Source organism: Mustela nigripes, chromosome 6, assembly GCF_022355385.1.
Source record: "Mustela nigripes isolate SB6536 chromosome 6, MUSNIG.SB6536, whole genome shotgun sequence".
NCBI classification, from domain to species: domain Eukaryota; kingdom Metazoa; phylum Chordata; class Mammalia; order Carnivora; family Mustelidae; genus Mustela; species Mustela nigripes.
Window position 1 is genome coordinate 9,140,616 of NC_081562.1, and position 13,908 is coordinate 9,154,523.

Genomic DNA, 13,908 nt, shown 5'->3' on the forward strand with positions numbered 1-13,908 from the left:
CAAGAAAGAGAGTCTCACGCAGACACTGCACTGAGCATGGAACCAGACATGGGGTTTGATTTCACGACCCTTAGATCATGACCTGAGCTGAGATTAAGAGTCGGATGCTTAGCCAACTGAGCCACCCAGGCGCCCCAACATATTTTTATTATGCTATAAATGATATCTTACTGTACTTCATCTTTTAAAAAATATTTTGCTTATTTATTTGACACAGATTGATAGAGCACAAGCAGGTGAAGCAGCAGGCAGAGGGAGAGGGAGAAGCAGAGAGCCCGACATGGGGCTCCATCCCAAGATCCCGGGATCATGACCTGAGCTGAAGGCAGAAAATCAACTGAGCCACCCAGGCACCCCTATATGCTGTTTTTTTTAATCCAACAATTTTGCTAAATTCTTTTATTAATTTGAAAAAATAATCTGAAGAATTTCTTTGATTTTCTACAAAGAATCTGAAAATAAGGACAGTTTTGTTTATTTCTAATCCTATTACTTTTGTTTTCTTTTTGTTGTCTTGCTTTCTAGGACAGCATTGTCCAGGAGAAACCTAATGTGAGTCATATATGCCGGCCACACGCATAATGTGAAATCTTCTAGTAGCCATGTTAAAATAATCAAAAGAAGCAGGTGAAATTAATTTTTATAATATATTTCATATAACCTTAATTTATAAAATATGTAATCAACATAAAACTATTAATGAAACATTTTATGATGTTAAGAGTTTTTTTGTATTAGGTCTTTTTTTTAAACTTATTTTTATTAACATATAATGTATTATTTGCCCACTAAGTCTTTAAATCTAGTATGTACTGAATTTTGCTCTTACATCTCAATTGCGACTAGTCACATTTCAAGATCTCATTTGTCACAGGTGACTAGTGGCTACTACTTCGGAAAACACAGGTCTAGGATATCTGGTACAGTGTTTAATGGAAATGGGGATTGTGACCATCCTTGCTTTGCTATCAGTTTCAAGGAGAATGCTTTCAATATTTCCCCATTAACTAGGATATTTGCCATAGGTTTTTTGCAGATACCTTTACCAGGATAAAGAAATTCCCTTGTATTCGTAGTCTGCGACACATTTTAAAACAAACAGACGTTGAACTCTTCCTGCATCTATGGAGATGATCATGTCTTTCTCCTTTAACTTTTAAGGTGGAAAATTACATCAACTGATTTTCAAACGTTAAGCCAACCTTGCATTTCTGAACAAGACCTAATTTTCTCACAAGGCAGTATCATTTTGCGATACTGCCGGATTTGGTTTGCTAATGTTTTGTTTAAGATTTTTCCATCTAGGGCGCCTGGGTGGCTCAGTCATTAAGCATCTGCCTCTGGTTTAGGTCATGATCCTGGGGTCCTAAAACAGAGCCCCACATTGGGCTCCCTGCTCAGCCGGGAGCCTGCTTCTCCCTCTCCCACGCTTCCTGCTTGTGTTCCCTCTTTTGCCATGTCTCTCTCTTTCAAATAAATCTAAAAAAAGAAAAGAAAAAAAGAAAAAAGGATTTTTGTGTCTATATTCACGAGAGACATTGGTCTATAATTTTTTTGCACTGTACTTGTTACAAAGCATTGGGAAGTATTCCCTCTTTTTCTGGTATGCGGAAAAGTTGGAGTGAGACTGGCATTATTTCTTCTTTAAAGAACTCATAGGTGGGAGTGCCTGGGTGGCTCAGTGGGTTAAAGCCTCTGTCTTTGGCTTGGGTCATGGTCTCGGGGTCCTGGGATCGAGCCCCGCATCAGGATCTCTACTTAGCAGGAAACCTGCTTCCCCCACCCTCTCTGCCTGCCTCTCTGCAGATCTCTGTGATCTCTGTCTGTCAAATAAATAAATAAAATCTTAAAAAAAAAAAAAAAAGAACTCAAAGGTGAAATTTTCTTTGTGGGAACATTACTGATGATTGATTCAATTCTTCTAAAGGTTATGTGGAGGTCTGATGCTCGGTTGGCACCACGGGACATCGGGGGGGGGGCATCAAGTTGCTAGAATATCAAGATGTTTCATACCAGCTTGTACAAAGCCACCACTCCCAACCCCCCAAGTGGTTGTGTCAGATTTCCCAGACCTGATGACACACAGATTAAAGCATTAATGCCTAACATGGCCAGAGGTCTCTCGGACTCTGCTCAGTGCTAAGGTCGATCCCTGCTATGAACCCTCAGTGTTCTGTTGTTAGACTCATTGCTACCACGACTACGGATGCTCATTCAGGTTTTCTCTTCAGTCCGTTTTGGTAAGTTATGTTTTTTTCTAGGAATTTTCCCAGTTCATTAAGATTTTTAAGCTATTGTCATAAAATTACTCATAATTACCTTTTATCTTTTCTTTCTCTCAATATTTGCAGACTCTCGGGCTTTTTGTTCCTGACACTGGTTAATTGTGCCTTCTCTCTTTTTTTCTTGATAAATTTCACCAGAGGTTGTCTGTATGATTTGTGTTTTCACAGAAATAATTTTTGGTTTTGCTGATCGTTTTCATTGCCTTCTGCTCTTATTTCCCTCTGTCTTTCCTTCTGTTTTCTTCGTTTTACTTTACTGTTCATTTTCCAGCTTCTTGAGATCGGCACTTACTACTTTCAGCATTTTCGCTTTTCTAATATAAGCATTAAAAGCCATAAATTCCCTTTAAGTCATGCTTTAGCTGTGTCCTGCAATTAAAAAAAAAGATTTTATTTTTTTTTTAAGATTTTATTTACTTATTTGACAGAGAGAGAGAGAGATCACAAGTAGGCAGAATCCCAGGATCCTGAGCTCATAGCCTGAGCTGAAGGCAGAGGCTTTAACCCACTGAGCCACCCAGGCGCCCCAAGATTTTATTTTTAAGTCATCTTCACACCCAGTGTGGGGCTTGAACTCATGACTCCAAGATCAAGAGTCGCAGGCTCTTCCAACCCAGCCAGCTAGGTACCCCTGCAGTTTTTAATATGTGATGTTTCCATCCTCATTCAGTTACAATATAAAAGTATAATTTCCATAGGATTTCTTCTTCCATCGGTTATTTAGAAAAATACTTCTGAATTTCCAAACACACGAGGCTTTTGAAGTTATCTTTTTGTTATCAGCTTCTGGCTTTTGTTGTGGTCAGAGGATGTACTCTCTGATTTCAAACTGTACAAATTTCTTGAGATTTGCTGTCTTTGTAAATACTCCATATGTAATTCTGGAGTTGTCACTGCTGTGTTCTATGAAAGTCCAATAGTCAAATTTCTTAGACTCTTAGTGAATATATTTCTGTTTCTTCTACCAATTACAAAGGGGTGTGATTTTAGGTCTCCCACTAGAATCGTGGATTTGTCTATTTTCTGTGTAGCTCTCTTCATGTTTCCTGTATTTTAAGATTATGAAATTTGCACACAAATTGGAAATGGTTCTATCTTTCTGGTGAATTGCATCCTTTTCATTATGAAGCGACTTCCTTTATCTCTAGCGAGGGTGTTCATAGAAGTAATTTTTCTTTTTGCTGATCCTTTTCATTGCATTCTGCTCTTATTCCACGCTGAAATAATAATCTCCCCCCTCCCCAGTATTAAAGGAGCTAGAAGAGCCTTCTTTTCATTAGCCTTGGCATAATGTAGTTTCCTGTGCATTTACTTTCATCCTTTCAGTACCCTTACGTTTTGGGGATGTCTCTTCTAAATTGCATGGAGTTGCATTTTTATCCAGTCTGATAGTCTCTGCATTTTAATTACAACATTTAGCCCACTTGCATGCATGACTCCTAGCACATTTGAATCTGTATCTATCATCTCTTTGATATTTATTCTTCTCTCTGCTCTTGCTGATTTTAGGATTGATTGGGTGTATCTCCTCATTCTATTTTCCTCCTCTAATAATTCGGATAAATGTTATATGCTGCATTTCCATTCTTTTAGTTTATCCTGGTAACCACAACTTACATTAACTTGGCCAAGTCTAAGTGTATTTGGTATCTCCCCTTGCCTCCTGACAAACATAAGGACCTTAGAATCCTTTAACCCCGCTCATCCAAGTTATATGCTATTGTTCTTGGGCATTTTAATTCTGTTTTTATCCAGGAGACATTGTTATTGTTTTATACCGTCAGTGTTCATTGTTCTTTATTCCCTATTGCATCAGACCTCTGTCTGTGATCATCTTCCTCCTGTCTGAAGTTCTTTCGCTGGAATTTCCTTTAGGGAGGGTCTGAGAGTGGCAAAGGCTTAGTCTTAGCATTTGTATATATTATTATTTCTCCCCCCCTGGACAGATATTTTCACTGGGCACATACTTTTTGAAAGAAATTTGCACTGGGTACGTAATTCTAAGATGATGGTTATTTTCTCCCTGGACATTAGATAAATCATTCCAGTGCCTTCTGGCTCGCTTCCGTTGCTTCTGATAAAAAGTGGAGCGTAAATCTATCATTTCTTTTTTCTGTGCTCCAGACAGAGGCGTTTGGACTTTACTCTGAGGGGAATGAGGAGCTACGGGAAGTGCTTAAGCACGAGGGTGACCCAGTCAGATCTGCATTGGAGAAAGCGCTCTCTGGCACCCTGTGGACGCGGCTCCGAGGGGGCGGCAACTCAGTGAGGAGGCTGTCGCTGCAGTCCCCGCGGAAAGGACGAGGGGTGTGCAGGGAAGCAGGGCAGGGAGGCAGGACTTGGGATCCATGCAGGTAGGCGGTGGGAGCGCGAGGGGCGCGGTGCCGAGCGGGCAGGAATGGTGGCGCCGGAGCGAAAACAGAAGGGGGATGGCGTGGGTGAGGCAGAGTCCGTCGAGGACCTCAAGATCCATTCATTCCACAAACAGTGGGACAACTATTATGTGCCGAATGCCAAGTGCGTGGCGGAAAAGCCCGCCCCCGCCACACCTGCTGCGAGTTACTGCCTAGCTGGGGGCCTCCGCACAGCCGCCCACGGACGGACGGACGGACGGACGGACGAACATGCAAGCGCCTGCTCAGGACTGGCCCAACAACGCCGTCTCCCGAGCCCGGACCCAAAGGCCTCGGTCCGCAGACGCGAATCTCGGCCGGCCCCGCCCTCCCGCCGCTCGGGGGTCCGCGCCCCGGCCCCGCCCGCTTCGCTGTGGGAGGGGGGACACATGGCCTCCGCGCTCGGCCCGTTTCTCATCGGTCGAACCGGGGCGTGTCGTTTCCGGCCTCCCAGAGTCACCGGGAGCGTTTTAAGAAACGCGTCTCGGTCTTGAGATTTCGTTCCGCCCCGACACCAAGCGACGCCCGCGCCAAATAAGTCCCGCGGAACGGCGCCGCGGAGCAGCAGCACGCGGCCCCCGGTTCGGCGGCGGGGCGGGGCGGGGCTCCATCGGGGGCGGGGCGGGGCCCTCGGGGAGGGGGAGGCCCAGGAGGGAGGGGCGTGACCTGCCGGGCGCGAGCCGAGCCCCCGCCCCGCCCCCTCCTCGCGCGCTCGCTTGCTCGCTCGCTCGCGCAGAGGAAAACGTTGCGCAGGTTCAAAAATGGAACGTCGGCGGCGTGAGGGAGCGCGAGGGGGTGTGCGCGCGTGCGCGTGCGCGTGCGCGCCCGGGCGAGGGTGACGGGGTCCCCGCCGGCCCGAGCATCGCGCGCCTCAGCCGCGGCCCCGCAGCTCCGCCCCCGGCCCGGCCCGGCCCGGCCCCGGGCCCGCTCGCCCGCCGCCCCGCATGGAGCTGTCAGCCATCGGCGAGCAGGTGTTCGCGGTGGAGAGCATCCGGAAGAAGCGCGTGCGGAAGGTGAGGCTGCCTGGGGGCGGCTCCCAGGACCCCTGTGGGGTCCCCTGTTGTCCCCAGCACCGTCCCTTCCACGCTGGCGGCGAGGGGGAAAGTGGGGGCGGGGGCCCAGGCGGCTCCGCGCTGCTGGGCTCGTCTCCCCAGTCTGTGCCTCAGTTTCCCCTGCCACCTTGTAGGACGAGTAGAATAAAAGTTGTTGCCCCGGCATCCTGGAGGCAGCTGAGCCCGCCAGAGCTGGAGGTTGGGGTCAGACTGTAGGGATCCTGAACGCCATTCTTCCTCAACCTCCCCTTATTCTAAATAAGGGGAGATGGAGGCCCAAGTTAAGGAAAAGGCTCGCTGGTGTGTTGGCGTCGGAGCTGGGTCTCGAACTCAGGACTCCGGGCTCGGTACCGAGACCTTTGAAGTTGGAGGCGGAGCTTCAGCCTCCTGCCTCTGAGGTCTAACTCTGGACTTCAACCTTTTCGGATCCCTTCTACCCCCACCTCCGGCTTTCTCCCCGTCTTGCAGCGCACACCTCTCTGGCTTCCCCACCCCAACTCTCAGCCCCGCCCGGCCAAGCTCAGTGAAGCCGCCTACAGCGCTGGGGCATCCTCTAAGCTCCTCCCCCTTCCATTCGCCTCCAAAACATGCCCTGCAATTGAAAGAGGCATCTGTTCCATTGGGTTCGGGTACCCGCGCCTCGGGGGTTCACACTTCCTGTGCACCTGTTTGCAGAGTGGTCTCCTCAGACGAGAGGTGGGGGATGGAAGCCCTTGGGGAAAGTCCTTCCGGCGCTCACCACCATCTTTTCCCCTTTTCTGCAGCCCTTTGGGAGGCTCCAGTGGCAGGGCTGGGAGGGGTCTTAGAGGTCACCGGCTCCTGTTTGACAGAGGCAGAGACTGAGACCCAGGCAGAGGAAATGACCTGGTCAAGGTCACACAGCAAGGCGGAGATGGGGGTAGAGCAGGAGCTCAAGTTGACTAATGGCTAGCTCATCTTTGGAGAGAGAAAACTCAGTCCTGGCATCGAGAGCCAAGGATGAAGGTCGAGGTGTGCCAGAGGCTTTTCTTCCTTCTGCTCTGATGGGGTTGAACTCTTAGGGCTGCCCCTCCTCCTTCTCCCTTCCTCCAGGATTTCCTCGATTTTAATTTATTCCACAAAGCCCAGTGCTTTCCACGCACAGTAGCCTAAGCAGATACAGTGGTTATCCTCCTTATGGTAGTGCCAGAAAGTGAAGGACATCATTCCTTCAGCTGTTCCCTCAAAATATATTTATTGAGGTTCTTTTATGTACCAGGCACCATTCTAAGCCCCAGGGAAGCAGACATCCCTTCCCTCATGGAGCCAGCATTCTGGCAGAGGAGACAAGCAATGAACAAGGAAATAAACACAGATGCCTTCCAGGGGGGGCTGTGTGCTATGCAGAAGGAGAACTGGAAGGTGGGAGGGATGGTGTTAGAAGGGTTAGTCAGGGCGGGCATCTTTGAGGAGGTGACATATCTTGGTCTTAGAGTTCTGGTGCCCATGGTGTGGGACTGGAAAGCCAGGCCCCTGTCAATGAGGAAGGGAGGGGTCAGACTCTATTTTCTAACTACTGGAGAAGAGACCATCACTCCTGAAGGTGGAGACTTTGTCAGCCTTTTCCGGGGTCCTGCCAGGGTCTTTTGAGTTAAAAGCCCTAAAGTCATTTGCCTGTCAACCCCTGGACCAGAGGCAGCCTCTCCCAGGAAAGCAGCTGGTGGGGCTAGAGCCATTGGAAACATGCCAGTGAGGAATTTTCTAGAATTTGGAGAGTCTTCTGTTCGAAAATGTTAGAGGAGTTATGGTCTTAGCCCTGGGACTCTGGGCACTGGATCTTTGGCGATACACGCCCCATGTGGCCTTAGTTTCCCCATGTGTGACATGGGCTCTGAGCTGCCACAGAAGCCCCAGAAATCTTTGGGGCCAGATGCCTTCCTGTGCTTTCACAGGAAGGACAATCTGGGGTAGTCATGCAGCAGCCAAAGTTTGGGTGTCTCTGAGTTGGTGGGGATCTGGTGCAGAGTGAGCAGGGGGTGGAGTGTCCCTGGGCTGTGTATGTCTTGGGGGAACATCAGTCTGCAGAAAGTATTGGGCCTTACTGTCCTGTGAGTGGTTGTTGGGGCAGCTGTGTATCTCACTGTGTCTGCTTCTCTCTCTTCCCAGGGTAAAGTCGAGTATCTCGTGAAGTGGAAAGGATGGCCTCCAAAGTAAGGCTCCTCTGTGTGTCTGTGTCTGCCTAACTGTTCAGTCTTCATTTGCCTTTTGCCTCTCTCCCACCTAGCTTTTAGCTCCAGCTGCTTTAGTGGCATTCGAAGCTTGATTAAATCTTCCTCTTCTCTGGGCCTCTGTTTCCCCTCTGCCAGCTGAGGGGCTAGAGGGACATGAGGGTCAGAGTGGGCCCCACTCTTCTCTCCTGCTGCCCTCTGGGTTGAGCTCCATCTTCTTGCTGGAGCCTCCCCTCCCCTCTTCTGGCTTTTCCTGGCTCCTAGGAGGGGAAGGCCCAGTATCTTGGCTTCAGAGATGGCTGCTGGCCAGGCAGAGGTAGAGCAAATACAGAGCTGAGTGCGGTTTGGGGAACTGGATAAGACAAGTCTAGCCGGTGGGGCATGAATCCGCAGTACCACAGTGCTAGGGCCAGAGCCTAAGCCCACTTTGCCTTTGGACAGCACTCTGCAGTCTACCAAACAGGTTTCCATACAGCCTTGTAAAGTAGGTATGATGGTAATCTCTAAAGATGAGAACACATGCTCAGAGAAGGTAAGCACCTTGCCTTAGGTCACACAGCAAGTGGAGGCAGAGGTGGGACTTGAATTGGCCTCCCCAGTTTCGGGTATCTCCTCTATGACTCCTCCATCTCAGAGTTGGGGGGTAGATTGCTGGGTCTAGGACCTCTCCCAGTGGCTCCACCTCTCCTGCTGAGGTCCAATCAGGAACCTTCTTACTAACCAATCACCTCCCAACAAGGGGGTGGCAGTGGGAAGGAATGAACCAGTCGTGGGGCCTCTTCATTGGTTTGTGGGTGCCCTGCCTCCCTGCCCTCCGTGCTAGGGACTGACTCCTGGAAACCCCCGTTGCCCAGAGCATCTGCTGTGTGTGCCAGGGGCTTTCTGCCCTGTTTGTGTTGAGAGCTGACCTGGTCCTGGGTTCTGGGAGCATCTTGGGGGCCTGGTAGGGAGACACAGCAGAGAGAAATACAACCTGTGTTCCCTCAGGTTCCCGATCTGCAAAATAGACTCTAGAGGGCAGGCCCAGCTCTCCTCTCTTACGCTCCTTCCCCTTGTGGGGTGCAAGTCCTGGGTGCAGGGGTTCAGGGCGACCTGCAGGCATCCTGAGGTCTGGCTTGGAGACTGGCCAACCTGAGAATGCGCTGGTCTACTCCTGCTGCCTCCCCCTGCCAACACCCTGGACCTGGAGGAGGAGCCCCTCCTCCTTGGGGCACATGAGAAGTGACGTTCTAGGCTGGGTGAAGGAGCAGGAGGAGTTGAGGCAGGGCTAGGAAAGGAAGATGCCTGGGGTGGGCAGCAGGAGCTCCGACCCCCTGGGTGTGCTCTCTCCCTTAGCTTCTGCACCGGAAGGCAATACATTGGAGCGTAATGACCAGCCTATCGGCCTTTCAGGCACTGCTGGCAATTTTTCCTCCTCAAAAGACCCCAGCTTTTAAAAGATTTCCTTCTCTAAACAGAGGTATTATCAAGGAAAAGTTCCTTCTTCTGCTTTTTCAATCCCACATGGATATGTCTGCCTATCAGAGCTTTAGCCAGGAGAGAAGGGCCTAGCACTCCAAGAGCACTCCCTCATGTTTCTGCTGGCTTGAGCCCCTGGCCCTGATGCTGCTTGTTTCGTCATATGCTGAGGCCACCAGGTGGGCCCTAGTGACAGCCTCTTGTGACTCCCTGGAGGGGTTCTAGGAACTAGAACCAGATGATCTGGGGTACCAATGGCTTCCTTGCACTTTGGTCCTGGGTTCCTGGCTGGCTCACAGCTGTCCAGGTCCCCAACATGGTGGGGCCTCTGCTTCCTGATTTACAAGTCGGAATAAGGAAGCCTCTATCACAGTGCTGTTGTGAGGACTGGGTGATGGAGATAGGTACCCAGTGCATTGTCAGATGGCCAGGCACTTAGGAAATGTTTGCTGTTAATGCAAAGTTAGACAGCTCAGCCTCTAGGTCTCCCTGCAGCCAGGAAAGGGATCTGGGAGATTCCATTCCTCATAGGAGCTCAGAGGAGGCTTAGAGATGGCTTAGGTCAGTCCCAGATGGTGAAACTGAGGCCCAAAGAGGGGAAACCATGATAAGACTATAACTTCCAACCCCATACGGTGTGGTACCTACTTCTGCCACCCACTGCATCACCCTACTTCACTGGGGAGGAAAATAGGTTCAATTAGGGGAAGAAGCAGAACCCCAGGCTCCTTTGTAATCCACTTGGGCTTTAGTCTCCCTCCCCACCTCAGGGGCCCTTGCTTGGAGAAGAGGCTGTGAAAGAGTGGGGGGAGTGGGTCGTTGGGCAGGCTGTTCCCTGCAGGCCTGGGAGCCTTGGCTAGGGTAGTGCCAGCCTTGTTAGGGAGGAGAGTCAGATTCTCCTGCTCAGCAACACCTTCCTCTCCCTGATCAAGGAGGCTTATATTAAATATCAGAAAGCATAATTTAGATATATACTCACTCTTTGCCAGGCCCCTGTTAGATCATTACATGCTTTGCCCATTTTCTGTCCGCAGCTGCAGACAAATGACTGCCCTTCCTCCCCAGCAGATGGGGCAGAGGAGCTATCTTGTTTGTTCTGGAAGGTACAGCAAATTGCCCAGGGAGGGGCTGGGGGCACAGGGCAGAGGATGTCAAATCGTTAGTTCCAGGCTCTCTGACCCATACAGACCCTCAGATACCCTGCCTGCCCAGGACTGCCGTTCCTGCTTTGGAAATGCATTCCTTGCTTCTTTTCCCACTTGTGAATACGACCCCATCTTTTAGGGAGGACTGCCTCCGTGGAGATTTGGTAATGATATTGTCAGTGGCCATAGCAGGCTGCTAATCCATAAGCACCTTGTATGAGTCAGGCATTGGCCCATTTTTAATTGCCTCTTGGCAACCCATTTTACAGATGGGCACACAGAAATCTAGCAGAGGAGTCTGTGCCCAGGGTCAAATACAACTGGGATGATTTGCACTATGGTTTGCCTGATCCCAGGGCTCGGGGACTAGAGCTTGTGATACACCATCAGCTCTGCAACTGAGGATCTTTTGCCTGTTCCTCTCTTGACCATTCAGAAGGAAGTGCTTAGGCTTTGGAGCCAGACCAGGCTGCCTTTGAACCCTAGTTCTGTAGCTTTACAAAGCCCTCTACCTCTGCACCTCCATTTCTCCACCTGTAAAGTAAGACCATAGCCTCACAGGACCCTGTGGAAGGCTGCCTGAGACAAAAGTTTCATAACCCTGTGCCAGGGACGGAGGAGGCGCGTCTTCCTCTTTCAACGCTGGGTTTGGGCAGCAGCAGCAGCAGAGTCCAGGGCTCTGGCCTGGCAGGTTTTCGCACTCCATTGTTACTGATTTAATTAACGCGTATTTGCTTTTATTATGTATCACACTGAGCTAAGTGCTTCACGTGGCTGAGCACATCTAATGGTCACTGAAGCCCCCAATACAGGGACCTTTGGTAGTCCCACTTCACGGATGAGTAAACGGACTAACCTGCGCACTGCCCCGCCCCTCAATCTCGGACCTGAGCGCGTCGCGCTGCTTCTCATTTTGGGGAGCTTTAAATCGGCCTGGGGGGACTGGGGCGGGCCTGGCTTTGGGGGACCCCGCCCCCTGCGCCGCGGGAGCCTGCGCAGCGCGGCTCAGGCGGGGCGGCCGGGAGCCTGTTTACCAGGTCTCGGGGGCGGGGCGGTCGGTCACGTGGCCGTGTTTACCTCGGGGCAGGCGCGATCCGTCCCCGCCCCCGCTCCCCATTGGCTGGCCTGGTAATCCGGGGCGCGCCCTCCTCCGTGCGTGCGCGCGCACGGCTGCTGCCCTGCAGGGGGCGGGGCGGGGCAAAGTAGGGCTCTCCGCCCCCCACGGAGCGCTGCGTTCCCGCTCTGCCGGCCAGTTGCTCTGCTCGCTCCACCCGCCCTGCCGCCCGCCCGCTGCACGCTCTGGTCTTGCCTGCGCCCAAAGCGCGTTTGCAGTGGCTGTGGCCCCTGGCTCCCCGCATCGTGGAGCGGTGTTAATGGCCTCCACTTTAGGGGGCGGAGATGTCCAGAGAATTGAGACCGTAGTGCAGACTTCCAACCATTCCTCTCCCACAGCATGGAGCAGGACCAGCCCTCCTGCTGCTTACATAGTCTGAGCCTGTTAACACGCCTCCTGGCCCTGTAACAATTCCCCCTGAATCTACTGAGCCTTTCTGTGCACCCACTGTGTGCAAGGTCCCGGTCATAGGACATAGTCAGGACATAGTCAGGCACTCTCCGTCTCCCAAGAACATCACAGACCGGTGAGTGACAAGTGAGAGACCCAAAGGTAGAGAGTGGCCAAGATTCAACAGTTCCAACCACAGACGGGCCACTTACTGTCTCAGGGACCTTGGCAAGATGCTTACCTCTGTGCCTGTTTCTTCATCTTTAAATAGGGTAACCTACCCTATGGGGGTTTTATGAGGAATAGATGAGTCCCGGCAGTGAGTGGTGCTCTTACCATGATGGTGATGGTGGCGATTCTTAAGATGAGGAAATTGAGGTCCAGCGAAGGTTAGGGACTTGCCGGGAACCACACAGCACCCACATCAACAAAAAATGGGCAGGGCAGTGGGGAAGTGGGCAGGACAGAGAAGACTGGAACACTGTAGAGACATCTTAACAGCTAGAGGAGAGAGGGCGAGGCAGAGACAGGAGGAACACAAAATTCCTCCTTTCTTGTAACTCGTTACTGCTGAAGAAATCTAACCTTTGTTTTGCAAGAGGAAGTTCTGGAGTCTCTGCCAGTCTCTGGTTGCTTATACTTTGGGCTGTATGCAAAGTATCAGAAAAACCCGTTTCACTCTTAACCTTTCTTTAGGGTGAACAGAACTCTGCAGTGGCTTCAATATCATTCCCAGAGCACCCAGGGTGTGAGGCTGGGCACCCTGGAGAGGGCTTGCAGTCTGCCTGCCAGGATGCCAGCTGGATTCATCAGAAATTTTGGCAGGTGTCAATGCACCAGGCTGTGGAGAGCAGCAGAGGGGAGGGTGAATTCTGCAGGGAGCTTGAGGAGGCTGTCAGGGGAAGCTCTTAAAGGATGAGGAGGAGATCATGGAGGGACTGGCCCTCAGGTGGAGAGCACAGCCTGTAGAAGGGAGGCGTGATTGTGCCTGATCAGGCTGGGCATGGGGCACTTGGGTAGGGACTGTGAGGTCCTCAGGGCTCAGACCTTTGTTGCTGAGTGCACAGAGAGCCTGACACGGGGCCAACACAAAGTCGGTGTGAGGAAGTGCCGGTGTAAGGAAGGAGGAAAGGATTCTGTCCTCCGGTAGCTTGTTCTTCGAATCCGGATTGGACTACTGGTGGCTGTCAGTTTAAGATGAAGGTTTTAGCTCAGCGGGTTAGGAGACAGCAGGAGCAGGGTCTCTACCCAGCCTCTTCCTGCCTCCTAACACCTTCCTGATGATTCCTGTTCACCTCCCTTGTTGCCCAGCAGAGCTGGGTGCAGCCTGGGCCAGAATCATAGTCCGTTGCTTTGGTGTTGTTTGTACATATACATGTATGCACATGAACATACTCGTGTTTATATGTTTGTACGTATGTTGTATATTCGAATATGTATATATACGGACACATTCAGGTACGTGTTTTAAAACTTTTCATTTTCCATTTATCAGCATCTGTTTATGGTGAGTGACCCTAGTTTTTCCATTTATGGAAATCATAAAGGGTTTGTTTTTTTTTTTGGTAAGTTTATTATTTTTTTTTTTTAGTAATCTCTACACCCAACATGGGGCTCAAATGCACGGCCCAGGACTAAGAGTTACATGCTCCTTTGACTGAGCCAGGGAGGTGCCCCTAAAGTTTGTTTTTATTTTTTTTTTAAAGATTTTATTTATTTATTTGACAGATAGAGATCACAAGTAGAGAGGCAGGCAGGGGCGGAGGGGGGGGAGCAGGCTCCCTGCTGAGCAGAGAGCTCGATGTGGGGCTCCATCCCAGGACCCAGGATCGTGACCTGAGCCGAAGGCAGAGGCTTTAACCCACTGAGCCACCCAGGCACCCCA

At 50.8% G+C, this 13,908-nt stretch overlaps 1 protein-coding gene across 3 annotated transcripts in view; it reads left to right on the plus strand.

Annotated features, from left to right (window-relative positions):
- The first annotated feature begins 5,411 nt into the window (after positions 1-5,411).
- Positions 5,412-13,908, plus strand: part of CBX7 (chromobox 7) — a 20,500-nt gene continuing 12,003 nt past the window's right edge. The window contains exons 1-2 of one of the 3 annotated variants that reach the window (XM_059401990.1): positions 5,412-5,691; positions 7,855-7,898. In XM_059401990.1, coding sequence (XP_059257973.1) covers positions 5,623-5,691; positions 7,855-7,898 — 113 coding nt within the window. In that variant the 5' untranslated portion in view covers positions 5,412-5,622. The remainder of the gene's footprint in view (positions 5,692-7,854; positions 7,899-13,908) is intronic. The other 2 variants (XM_059401989.1, XM_059401988.1) reach the window with 2 other exon arrangements.